Source organism: Pelophylax lessonae (assembly GCF_965119305.1).
Source record: "Pelophylax lessonae genome assembly, chromosome: 4".
NCBI classification, from domain to species: domain Eukaryota; kingdom Metazoa; phylum Chordata; class Amphibia; order Anura; family Ranidae; genus Pelophylax; species Pelophylax lessonae.
In genome coordinates, this window is record NC_138771.1 from 125,909,205 (window position 1) to 125,922,701 (window position 13,497).

Consider the following 13,497-nt stretch of genomic DNA (forward strand, 5'->3'; position numbering starts at 1 on the left):
GATCACTTTTCCTGATAACTATCAGGTATCTGATAAATGTGTGGGAACAGAAAACGACCAGACTTTCTCGGATGGTCGGGGCCAGATAGCTCTAGGGACGCCTGGTTCAGATCCAATCAGCGCCAGTGGTCCTAGAAATTCTAGGCTGGCCTCCTCAAGCCGGCCTGGCCGACTTGGACATGTTAGTCGCAGACGTTCCGTGGGAACTTAGTCTCAGGGAGTGTCTGTGGTCTCAAGGACCAATTTACCTTCGTGCTTTACAGTCGCTGGTTTTAATGGCCTGGCCATTGAGACCCAAGTACTGAAGGACAGAGGTTTGTCTACTTCAGTCATTCCTACCCTTATTAAAGCAAGGAAAGCGACTTCCAGCAAAGTCTATTATCACACATGGAAGACTTATATTGCGTGGTGCGAATCTTTAGGATTTCCTCCACGTACCTATTCGGTGACTCGAATATTGGCTTTTTTTGCAACAAGGGGTTGAGCAGAAGCTAGCCTTGAGCACCATCAAGGGTCAAGTTTCAGCATTAGCAATCTTCTTTCAGAAGCCTTTAGCTACCAAATCCTTGGTGCGGAATTTCATCCAGGGGGTGCGGCACCTGGCTCCTCCAGTCCGCGCGCCCTTACCGCCCTGGGATCTTAATTTGGTTTTGTCGGTTCTACAGAAACCTCCTTTTGAAAACATCAGGGAGATTCCCTTGCTTACTCTATCCCAGAAGGTGGCCTTCTTGGTGGCTATTACTTCTGCTCGCAGGGTGTCAGAACTGGCTGCATTATCATGCCAGTCCCCATACCTAGTGATTCATAGGGATAAGGTAGTACTTCATCCTAAGCCATCTTTTCTTCCCAAGGTGGTTTCAGATTTTCATCTGAATGAAGATATTGTACTACCTTCCTTGTGTCCTCAGCCCAAGCATCATCGGGAACATGCGTTGCATTCCTTAGATGTGGTTCGGGCAATCAGGGTATACCTGAAAGCTACGGAATCATTCCGTAAGACGGATTCACTTTTTGTGATCACGGATGGCCCCAGAAAGGGTTTGCCTGCATCTGCCGCGACCATTGCCAAATGGATTAGACAAACGGTGGTACAGGCTTATTCTATTAAGGGTCAGAGTCCTCCGTTCCCTGTTAGGGCGCACTCCACTCGAGCGCTCAGTACTTCCTGGGCCTTTCGCCATCAGGCGTCAGTGGTCCAGGTATGTAAGGCGGCCACCTGGTCGTCGGTACATACCTTTTACAAAATTCTATAAAATTGATGTGACGGCATCGGCGGATGCCTCATTTGGCCGCAAGGTTTTGCAGGCCGCAATTTGAGGAGACCGGTGGTCTACCTCGAGGGTTTTTTTCTGTTTGGGAAAAAAAAAAAAAAAAAAAATTTGTTCTCTTTTTTTTGGTTGAGTCTCATCATTAAGGATGAGCATTGTAAACTTCTAGTTGGCACCGGTTGGGCCTTCTAGATTGGGATTTGATTTCCATTTTCCCACCCCTCAGTTGTGATACTGCTCTGGGACGTCCCGAAGGTGGTGTATCACCGAGGACTACGTCTGTCGATGAGCGCTAGAGAAAAATGGATTTTTGTAAAATCTTACCGTAAAATCCTTTTCTCTTAGCTCATCGACAGACGTAGTCCCCGCCCCTCTGTTTTGGAGTTGGGTTGGGTTAAATTCTCTAAGCACTGCTTTTTCACATAACTGATTTGCTGAGGCAGAGAGAGAGAGGATATACCCTCTGGGACTGCCCCTAGGGTGTGGCCAGAGCTTTTTAATTTCCTGTCTAGTCCTGCTCCTGCGGAGGTAACATAACCCGAAGGTGGTGTATCACCGAGGACTACGTCTGTCGATGAGCTAAGAGAAAAGGATTTTACGGTAAGATTTTACAAAAATCCATTTTTTTGTTGCAGGGAATGCCAAAAATCTGACTTGTATCTTAGTGCAGACTTCTGGGAAAATCTGTAAGCCAATCACACAAGCAGGAAATTACATTTTAAGGGGCGTTCTGTACACAGATGGTGTACAGAGAGCATCCAGGTAGCCATATTGCATTTTACAGAAAATCACAGCGTTTCAGATTGAAAAGGAAAGGTCATTTCAATAACATTCAATTACAATATGACTTTTATATTATTATTCATTTTTTTGCTATTTTCTTTTCCCCATGAAAGAGAAGTTACCCTTTAAAAGTATGGATATGATTTAGACCTCATACACACAAGCTCTTCCTGATCCATTTCCCCTGAATCTAGATGTACTTTCATTTTACGCTTGTTTAGTTTCAATCCTGGCTAAATGGTCCCTGGTACGGGCACAGTTCCTGTTTACATAAATGTACCTAGTTTGTGAAGAAACGAACTGAAGCAAAGCCTGATGAAGCTGTCAGGGTGTTTGTCATTCTGTGTCAACACATGGACACCTTTTGAAAATGCTAATGGACTAAGACTTTATGGTCGTGCCCTTATTTCCAATCTGCTCAAGTGCTTTTGCTAGTGAAAGGTCATTGATGGTGCCTGTATGTTTTATAAGCCATTTCATGTGGATGAACACTGAAAGGGAGCAGTAATCTCTAGTGGAAAATATTGCAAGCCGCTGTTTTATGCCTTCTCTAGTTGGTTTGTCATTACTGGCTTCTCCGAAACACAAAAAGAAAAGGAAACTAGTATGTTTGAGTCTTTTTACAGACTGAAGTGTTAGAATTAAAAGAAAAGGAATATTTGGGGGTGTCACTTATAGTAACTTAGACACTTAAAGGATAAGTCCAGGCTAAACCTGCTCTGTGCCACATTCTAAACCTATTCTATCTAACCCTGTAAAGCAGAAATCACTGTACTTTTTTATTCTGTACCCTGTGTGGTCCCACACTGGGCTGTCGGTGGCGGCTTCAGCGTGGAGGCGAGTGCACGAAAGGCACTTGACGACAAAAGCCCCATAGTAAGTCTATGGGTGACGTCCCTTCCCATTAATTTCACAGCCGTTGTTGGTCCTCTCCTGCACAGAGCTTCCGTCGGTGGAGACCGGACCGGATCAGTGCAGAAAAGGTAAGTACAGCGTTTTTTTGCTTTACAGGATTAGATAGAATAGGTTTAGAATGTGGCACAGAGCAGGTTTAGCGTTATGTTTTGACTGGACTTGTCCTTTAAAATTTCCCAACAAATGATTGCTGTATGTGTTTACTCATTATAGGAAGCACATTTTTTGCTTTTAATATAAATTTATATTAATAAATTAATATAATATAAATATTTTAAGTACAATATAGCCAGCAAATGACCTTATCTTTCCATTAGATTTGTTGATTTATTAAATATAATATATATATATATAAAATTTATTTTTGTACCTCTTGAACCCTATAAATAAAAAAAAAAATGCAATTTTGTATTCAAAAAATAAATTACATGCTTCTTTAAATGCAACTAGTATAAGTATTAGAATTTATCTTGCTATCAATCTCCTCTAATCCTCTGTACATTAGCACTTGGAGAGGGAGAAGCCCTAGTAAAAGATCAGGTTGTGCTACAATTCACAATGCTGATATGTGACTACGCTAACAGGGAATGTTCATCGGTGTGCTGCTGCCTAAGGCCCCTTAAATATGGGGCGGTATCTGTTGGAGTCCACCTACTCATCATGGAATCTTTCTGCTGATCCCCACTGAGGAGGCGTATGGCTGATCCTTGTCCGCTCTGATTACACAGAACAGACACAGCACACTCTTCTCTATGGGCAATCAAATGTAAACAAACCGCCTTTTCATATACAGGTCCCTCTCAAAAAATTAGCATATTGTGATAAAGTTCATTATTTTCTGTAATGTACTGATAAACATTATCAGTACAGACGGATGGGGAACGGATCCCCAACCGTCTGTTTTTATCGGATTGTATGTTGGGTGTCAATGGACATGTCTGTTGGCACCTGCCGCTCCATGGAGGACAATGGACGGTCAAGCCTGAAAAACTGACAGGTAGACCAAATTGATCCACTAGTGTGAAAGGGGCCTTTGGCTCCTTTCCCCATCTGTCTAGTGGATCGGATGGCAGTCTGGTGTAAATGGACATCCGACCACCCATAGAGGGGACAGGGCTGTGTCTGCTCTGCATAAGCAGAACAAACACGGACCAGCTATCCGCCTGCTTAGCGGGGACAAGCGGGCAGAGTCCACCCCGAGTGGGGGCCTTTAATCAGCTAACTTTGAGAGGCAAGGAAACCTATTCTAAACTAAGGCATACTGCATAACTGGAGCGGACACCCAGAACCTGGCTGTGTTGAATTCTGGGTGACTTGGATCATAAGACCTGCAAAGTATTATAAACATTTAATTGTATAGGACTGCAGGAAACATGCAGGCTAAAAAATTCTGCAGGGTGAAGGGGTGTTACTAGACTATCTTGGACAGCTACCATTGTGCTTCTTCAGTAGGAAAATTTATATAACCCATGCAATTTAATGCATATAAGGGAATCTATGAAACGCTAACATGATTCTAAATGAAAGATGTTTTTTGGAATAAAAAGGGTTAAATGCTGTTTCTCATTATTACATGTACCTCGTTTGCCCTATTTTCACAGCATGCTGCCCTGTTATTGTACATATGTCCTGGTTCTGCTTCTGTACAGAGATAGTCAGAAATTCAATTTCACGCAGTCTTAGAGAATATATATATATATATATATATATATATATATATATATATATAGAGTAAATACTACAATAAAACTCTAGCTGTTGTGATGCTGTGGGACCTTGTGTGCTCTTTTACACAAGCTATGTACACAGAACTATCTGATCTTGTCTATGTTCTATGCCAATGTGCTGAACCATATCTTTGCTTACAGTATTTCTAACAATAGGACAGAATCAAACAGCCATCTTTTATAATTGTGGGTGTTGCAACTTTCCACTATGCATCACAAACCCACTTCCTTCACTGTGGCTGGTAATTTTTAGCTAACAACTCTAAAAAAGAATCTTTGCTGATAGCACTTCATGAGCAACCCTTTCACATATGATGTCCCTTAGACTACGTTTACTTTCCTTTTCAACATTTAATAATTTAAAGATTTAACTGCAGGATTTAATAAGGATACTCTAATGTGATCGAAAGCAATTTTCATGCTTTAAACCTTTGAAAGTAATAAGCCAACTCTTTGAAATCTACTCTACATTTGATTCTCCTTCTTTGCTCCTGTAACATGCACTAAGGAAGTATAGAGCATGCCAATGCTAGTTCCCTGGCTGTCACGTTGACCCCCCCACCCCCTTGTGGAATCAGTCACTGACTTGCAACAGGTATAAAGGTTAAGTTTTGCCTTCTCTGACTATTTTGTGATATACACACTTGTCCCTGGTCATTAAAGGGGAACTTGACGCTCCCAATCAACATTGATTATTTTTAAAATGGTTTTAAAGGCTTAAGGTTTTTGTACCTTTATGCATTCTATGCATGAAGGTAAAAAAACCTGTACGCAGCGGCCGATCCCCTAATAATCACCTGCGCTCCTCCTTAACCCAGCGATGTGCACGAGAGCTGAGCTTCCCCCATGGCTCCTGCCTTTGTCCATCACAACCAGTGAGCCAATGAAGAGAATGCAGGGGGGTGGGGGCGAGCCGGGGTTCTGTGTGTCTTATAGACGCATAGAGCAGAGCCCGGGAGCTAGCATACACCAGTACCCCCAGTGCAATAGGCTTGCTTTTGTGGGCACTGGCTGAAGAGGAGGAGCCAGAAGCATCGGTGGGGTACCTGAAAAGAGGAGGATCTGGGCTGCTCTGTGCAAAACCACTGCACAGAGCAGGGAAGTATAACATTTTTGTTATTTTTTTTTTTTCCAATAAAAGTTTTATTTTATTCAAATTAACTGAACAACAATATTTATTTTTTTTAACCTTTAATGTCACTTTAATATTCATGCTGCTAGCATCGGCAAATGGGATAGGAAAGTATATAATATTTACTTGTGTTTTTTACATTTCTTCAGTTACTTCCTGGTTTTCTTCCTAGGCAGATGTCATACATCTCAGGAGTCTTCAGGAGGGGAGGGGGGGTTTTCTCAGCTAAGCACACTCTCCTCCATGCATGCTTGAGCTAAGGGCAGATGGATTCCAGGAAGTAAATGCTACATGAAACATTTGCCCTTACTCAAGATGGCCATGGCCAGAAATGCTAGGGGGGTGTTTAAAAAAACATGGAGACATGGATGGATGGGGGAGTTTGCTTTGAACATTAAAAATGAATTAAATAGTGATTTTGGTTTGTGGTTTGGTTTGTGGATGCAGTGAAGATCCGCTTTAAGGCTGGCTGCACAAATTAATTAAAATTCCTTTGTTTGAGAGCATAACCAAAGGGATTTAACTGCTTGTTGATGGTCATTTTATCAGCATCATACAGAAGCAGAGTGCTGCAAATTAAATGACAGCCAACAAGTCTCCATAGATTCAATCACCAGATTATTCACAAATTGTGGAAGCCAAAATAAAACGGTTTAAATTCCATGTTGTACTCAGCCCACTTTCATTACTGAATTGGTTCTTTTATAAGAGAAGCCTGCAAAAGTTTTGGTCTATCAACATTACTTTGATGAAAACTCCTTCCTGAAGGGCTTGGAATAGTAATAGCTTTGAATTGAATAAAGTAGTTGGTTGAGAAGAAGTCTTTCCAAGATGTACATATAGCTAAAAAAAAAACAAAAAAAAAAACTTGCTTTGTTGCTTTCAAGTGCTGTATGGATTACATTAGTTATACTGCTACATTTTTAACACTTTTCTTGTGTTTGTATTTTATAGGTCTGATGATACATCATTAACATCTCTGAGACACCTTTTTTCAAGCCTCGTTCCCAACATGTCTGTGGTGCAGGTTTGTGTTGCCTTTTTTAATAGTCTGAATATTTTCTAGTCAATTTATAGCCTGCATGTGATTTGATGTATTTATTGCCGTATGCATTTTGTGTTTTGTTTCCTTAGAAAACTTTAATGTGGTTTACATATCTTATTCATACAGTACAAGACGAATATAATTTACAGTGTTCATACACCATAGATTATAGGCTCGTGCCTTCAAGTAATTGGGCACTGGCTGTTGATGACATGCTGCCTTGGGGTGCCTCATGTTTTACTAGTGTCTGAAGGTGATGGACCCCTTCTCCTGCGCGCATTATTCAGTAGTTTTATGTTTTTTTTTTTTCTTCAGTCAACCCTCGCTGTCTTCTCACACCGACACAGAAGCAGTGTATCCAGATCGGTGCAACCTCTGTAAAACCTTGGGAAGCCGTACCTGGACCCCATGCTGTGGGGACGGCCTGTAGTGCTGCTTTAGGGCACTGGATACTGCATGGGGTGTTCACCTTGGCACCTGAGGCAAAGCGTTGAGTAATGCCCTGTACACACGTACTGATCGTCAGCCGAACGATCGGCCGTCTTTTGTCCAGGGCTGTCGTGTCTGTTGAAAACTGCAAAAGACTGCACACGAATTTTGTCGGCCAACAACAGCCGACTGCAGAAGTGATGTCATGTGATGGTTAAGTTTCCTTGTCTTTTTTCTTTTCTGAGCATGCCCAGTCTTGCTAATCTGCTGTCTGTCAGCCGAAATCTGTACTCACTGGCGAACAATCGGCCGTTCTGGTGACGGACAACAAAAATTTTAATGCTTGCACATCAGATTCTGTTCGGCCGAAAATGCGCTGTCTGCTGTCGGAAGCATCATACTAACAAGCCTACAATCAGCCAATCGGTCGTCGGCCGAATATTTACGGCCGACAATCGGTATGTGTGTACAGGGCTTTAGCTGTTGGGGTGCTATACAGGTCCAGGACTGTGGTCCTTCGCTACCACCCTGGTAGTGGGCCACACTGTCCCTGAAGACACCTTGGTGGGTATGCCCATAGTGACAGGCAAACCCTGAACTTGATTATATACAGTCCAGTGTTGTAGGCAGGATCTCCATTTGCCTCTGACAATTACTGTGTAAAACACGACTATGTTTGGAATGTATTCAATTCACAGTGCAGACTTTTAAAACTTGGTGCTTGGTGCTCAAACCTCAGTTTCATGTGGATCACTAGGTGTTGTGTTACACTACTAGTCGCATGCTTCTTTCCTTCTGTAAGGTATGCACTTCCTCACACCCTTTCACCATCGGGATTCGTAGCAAGACAGTCTACATCTGGGTTTTCACGTACTCCTTACGGACATGCGTACCCTATCCCTTGTACTCTACTCCATGAGTACCCCACAGTGAAAAATCATCTTGTAGCTATGGCAGAGAACAAGTGAATGGGAGCCAATTCTAACAGCAGGTGAACCTTCTCTTTGCCGAATGCCTGCACAGCTCTCAGCCTCAGAGTGACGATGCTTAGTTTGCATCGGAACAGGACCCAGATTTAACACTAGTCTCTGAATCCGATCTGAAGACCTCTGATCACTCAGTTCTCAGCCTTCAGCGAGCTGGTGACTGTCAGTCACTGGCTGTCTGCTCTTGCCCTCAAGCGCTGAGCTGTGGAGGGGGTGAGAGGGGCTGGCTCAGCCTCTCAGTAGCTTACTAAGAGGCTGAGCCAGCTGCTGGTCCAGGCATCTGGGTAGATCCTGATCATATGGTCGGGATCTTTTCAGAGCCTGCACTGGCACTCTGACTTCAGCTGACGGGGCTTTAGCCCGCTGTCAGATGAAAATTGGTCACAGAAGTGAAGACTGACCTGCACTCCTGTGATCCCCAAGAGAAGTATAGCCAAAATAGCTTTAGTTACACGTCTCCTTTATTGCAACCATCTTTAGGGCTCAAACGCCCTGCCTCTTCTACTCCAATTGCTCAACCTGAGTCTCACCCTGATATGCTGGTCCTAGAAAGTGCAGAATCAAGACAGAATGAAGAGGATGCTGATGCAGTATTGGAGGAAGCTGCAGAAGATTTTTCTCCCCACACATTGCCAATGTATTGAAGAAGGAGCTTTACGCAACTTGCATGCGAACGGTAATGAGCTCATTGCCTTTGTTTGCTAAAGCCTTGGCCAATCTGCCAATCCATAGGTAAGTCTGGAGGGTCTGATCAGGTCTGTCTGAAAAACTGACAGGCGGACCTGATCGGACAGCCTGTGTGAAAGGCCCAAACAGAAAATTTGAGACCATTTTAAAATCTTTCACCTGGAAAGCTGAGCCCTGCAGCCTGCTCTCCCTGCTAGTTCTGTATGTGCGACTGCAGCTAACTGCAATAGGACAATGAATAACCAACTTAAACCTGTGTAGCACTGCCCCCTAGAGGACTGCTGGATTTAACGCTTTCTGGATTCCTCTGGGTTACCCATAGCAACCACTTGCAGAATCTTAACGCTTTAAGTACTTGGCTCAGTCACTGATCAGTCCAGGGGATGTTGTTTTGTAGTTTTATTTAGAACTTGGATAGGAGAAGGGATGAGTGGGATACTCCAACTGATGATTATTCACAATATTGTGGACAACTGACTTTAGGATGCGGCAGAGCCGCTGCTTCACTCTGCCACTGAAGTGAACATACGTTCTTGCTTGTAATTCTCTTCAGGGTTCTAAACTCGGCACCCCCTTTCTCTCTCACTGTGTGTACGGACACCTGTCCACTGATTCTATCCTCTGGAGTGGTCCCCATCCTGGGCAGACCCCCGGGCAAGTTCCTCTGTACTCAAGGACACTGTTTTTCCAGAGTCACTGTTGCCTCCAACTCCACTAGTCAGCTTTCCTGGACCTCTGGATTCAGCTCCACACCCTGGTTCACCAGGCCGACTGCCTGTGACCACCATCCACAGCTACAGAAGGAGAGACAGCCGGCACCCTCCTTCCGGGACATGGCCTCCTGCCCAAAGACCCCTTGCCACATGTGCCCTTGGCTTTTATACCCTATCCCATGATGCACCTCTTCTGTGCCAAACCCATGGGATAGATATCAAAGCCTGTGTCACTGGCTGGGTTTCCTCCACTGTCCAAGGTGCCCCACTGTTGGACTCAGTGGGGACACTTCCTCAGCCCAGATGAATCACACACAGGACACATGGAACAGGCCTAACTGTAAATCCTGCTCCCTGATAAGCAGAAAGCACATAACTTTGGCCTATTGCTCTGCTGATAAGCAGCCAGAGCCAACACTATACTGCCTATCTAGCACCTGACTAGGAGGGTGCTACACCTGTATTTCAGGCCCATTCTGTTGCTGAGCAATTTAAAACAGTTACCTTCCGCACTTTTTTTTTTATGCAGGTCCTGCAGAATGTGGCATGAGATAAATATGCAGGATGACTCTAATCTCTATTTATATGCACAGAATCGTATGGTGCTAACAGCTTAGACAGCAGAAGGTGACTGTAAAAGGCTTCCCACAAATATGACCTTCCAGGGAGAACTTTTGTTTGGTGAAGCACTTGACCAATTTATTGGAGGTCATGGGTGGGATGGTAAGAACGTACTAAATCTGCCCTCATCAGGAGACCCCCAGCTCCTCAAAATGCAGAACCCTTGCACACTCTAACCAGGCTTCAACTTCCAGACCTAAGTTCAACCATTCTGCATAAGGCTTAGCGGACAAAGTCCATCAAGCCTTCCCCAAACCCTCTTCAAAAATTAAAGGGTGCCCTCATTCCTAAGAGTAGGGGGACATGAATTGCAGTTTACATATTTCTGGAAAAGAGATGTCCTAGACTTGGGGGTTCAAAAGGGTACAGAGACATTAGTGTGTACCTTAAAGCTACTGCTTCCATTAGACAAATTCAGTCCCTGTTTGTTCTTTCCTCGGGACCTTGCTAAGGTCACCCTGCTCCAAAATCTATCTTTGCATGGCGGATAAGGAATTTGATTACAAGAAAAAAAACACCTCCCGTGCTGTCACCCGCTCACTTCATTACATTACAAAGAGGAGTTCCACCTGTTTTTGTGTTTATTAAAAGTCAGCAGCTACAAAAAGTGTAGCTGTTGACTTTAAATAAATACACTCTCACCTGTCCCACGGTCCAGCGATGTGGCTGGCGGGAGGTTCAGTTCTCTCCCTCTTCTCCCTGCGGCGTGTGTGCACCCAGCCGTGACAGCTTGCGGCTTCACAGGCCGTTGTGCATTGTGCATGCGCGAGTCGCGCTGCGCGTCCTGAGGGGACGGGCCATCTTCTGGGACCTGTGATGTGCAGGGAGTGAGGGGTGGGAGAGGAGAACTTGCGCTCGAACCGCCTAGGCGGCCCGAGCAGAAGTGGGAGGGGGTACCTGTCAAATCTAGGTAACTGCTCCCCCCCCCCCCCCCAAAAAAAAGACATGCCAAATGTGGCATGTCAGGGGGACAGGAGGCCTTAAAGTAGAAGTTCCATTTTTGGGGGGAACTCCGCTTTAAGGCATCAAGCCTCTGTTGCTCCACTGTGTAAGGTCTCCACCTGGTCTTCTGTTCATAAAGTTTTAGCAGGTGGATAACCAATGTTCTGTAAATGCTGCTTTCTGCCATAAACTACAGTAAACCTCCCCTAACCTCTCCTCCATATGCTTTATTGCTTGCTGCAAAACTGAGGACTCGTAGGGTAGATTTACTAAAGGTAAATAGTCTGTGCACTGCAACTGCACCCACAAGTGCACTTGCTCTAGATCTGAGGGGAACATGCAAGGAAAAAGAAATGCATTTTTGCTTGCACATGAATGGATAATAAAAATCAGCAGAGCTTCCCCTCATTTCAGAGCTTCCCCTAGAAGGATCTAGAGTGACTGTTCCTTTATCAACCCCATAGTAGGGGAGGCACCCCAGGGTGTGTTCTCAAAAGTTTGCCAGTGTCCAGTCACCTGAAGGTACGAGCCTATAAGCCGTTGTGTATAAAGAAGTTGTTTGTGTCCTCTACTGTACTCCAAGATATGGAATTTACAGGCAATCCAAAATTCCTGTTTTTAGATCTACATGAATGTTACAAGGTTAATGCAAACAGTCCTATCAGAGTTCGGTAGTGTTTTAAAAGGCATGTTTCTATGTATAGTCTGTAAATCAGTATGAAAACCTATGAATTCTCCATTTCCTGCTTGATAGTATTGAAAAGTGGCTGGTATTACTTCCCTCTGTGTGTAAACCAGGAGGTCATGTCTGAGTTGAATAAACATAATGGACTCTCTGTCTGTCCGGTTCAGCTTGCCTCAACAGTTGTTAAAGGAAAAGTATTGCATATATAAAGTATTGACATATTTTGAGTTATTTTTGTAGCAATTTTCTTTATGGATTTCGGTTTGCATGGAAACTGTTTCTCCCTGTATGTCAATGAAAAGCAGCTTGAAGGTTAATGCAGGTCAAAGGGAGCTGGGTCAATTGGCTCCTATCTAAATTAGCCCTAGTATGTGTGCACTTCTCTATATGCATGTAAGGTAAGGAACATTAGATTGTAAGATCCTTGAGGTCAGAGACTAATAGGAATATACAGAATGTAAACTGTTACTTAAATTGTTGGTGTAATAAATCAATGATAAATTGCCTACAGATCAAATATGCTTGTTGGTGAATGACCTCAGAAGTGTCCCAAACTGATCTCCAATGCAAGCACACAGGCTTTTTATGTGCTTATTTGTCTATTTGTTTTTGATTGAATTATAGAAATTTGGAGGTTTGCTACTAGAGAGGAAAACAATTGGCTCGATTCCCCCATCAACACAGGCAGTCCTGACAGGGGAATCGCGGCTGCCACGCCATTGTCTTCTGCGGGTGGGGGAAGCCGTCCCTGCCGGTAGAAGACAGTGATTACCGCTAGTGGCTATAGCAACTGCTAGCGATAATCGCAAGAGAATCCGGCAGGCTTGTTGTGGCCAAGTTATTTGATTGATTACTGGTTCTTAGATTGGCCACTTCTGCTGAACTGGCTGAGATGCGAACCCTGTATGCATTGGTGTGCGCAGCCTATTGCATTAGGGTGTGCACCTCAGAGCACTAAGACACATGCGTATATATCAGCGGAGCCATGGACACAGTCAGTAGAGCAAAGACTGGTTTTAGCAGGTCAGTGGATGGTATTAGTTTTTTTATTTTTATTATGTTTGATATTTTTAAAATTATTTTTTACAATATTATTTATTTCTTTTAATTTTTTTAGGAGGCATGTTGGAGGGCTTTGGTGAAATGTCAAAGGTCTAAACAGACCCCTGATGTCTCAATTTTGAGACCGAGAAAGGGACTTAGGACATAGATTTCTCGTCTTGTTCATTCACAAACTAAAGCATAGATAACAATGCTTGAGTTAAGAATGAACACAGGAGCAATCGGTGCAGATCACTCACTGTGTTCATTCAAAAAAGGAATGTAAATATATATGAAATATTTACTGGCCCCCTTCCCCTGCTCTCCATCCTGCAACATCCCTAACAGCAGCTGGCAGGAGGGGAGAGGAGGGAAACTGGCAGCACTGCAGGGGGGAGACAGTGGGCCCCAGAAAACAGAGGAAATGGGCACCACATGGGGTGATTAGGGTGTGCCCAGGCACCCCTGGCACACCCTGTGCGCACGCCTATGCCTGTATGGCTGGCTTTACTTTCCATTATTG

At 43.9% G+C, this 13,497-nt stretch overlaps 1 protein-coding gene across 1 annotated transcript in view; it reads left to right on the top strand.

Annotated features, from left to right (window-relative positions):
* CSK (C-terminal Src kinase) overlaps window positions 1-13,497 on the top strand; it is a 236,984-nt gene that overhangs the window by 107,560 nt on the left and 115,927 nt on the right. Inside the window, exon 2 of the mRNA XM_082254174.1 lies at window positions 6,780-6,852. Coding sequence (XP_082110300.1) covers window positions 6,838-6,852 — 15 coding nt within the window. The 5' untranslated portion in view covers window positions 6,780-6,837. The remainder of the gene's footprint in view (window positions 1-6,779; window positions 6,853-13,497) is intronic.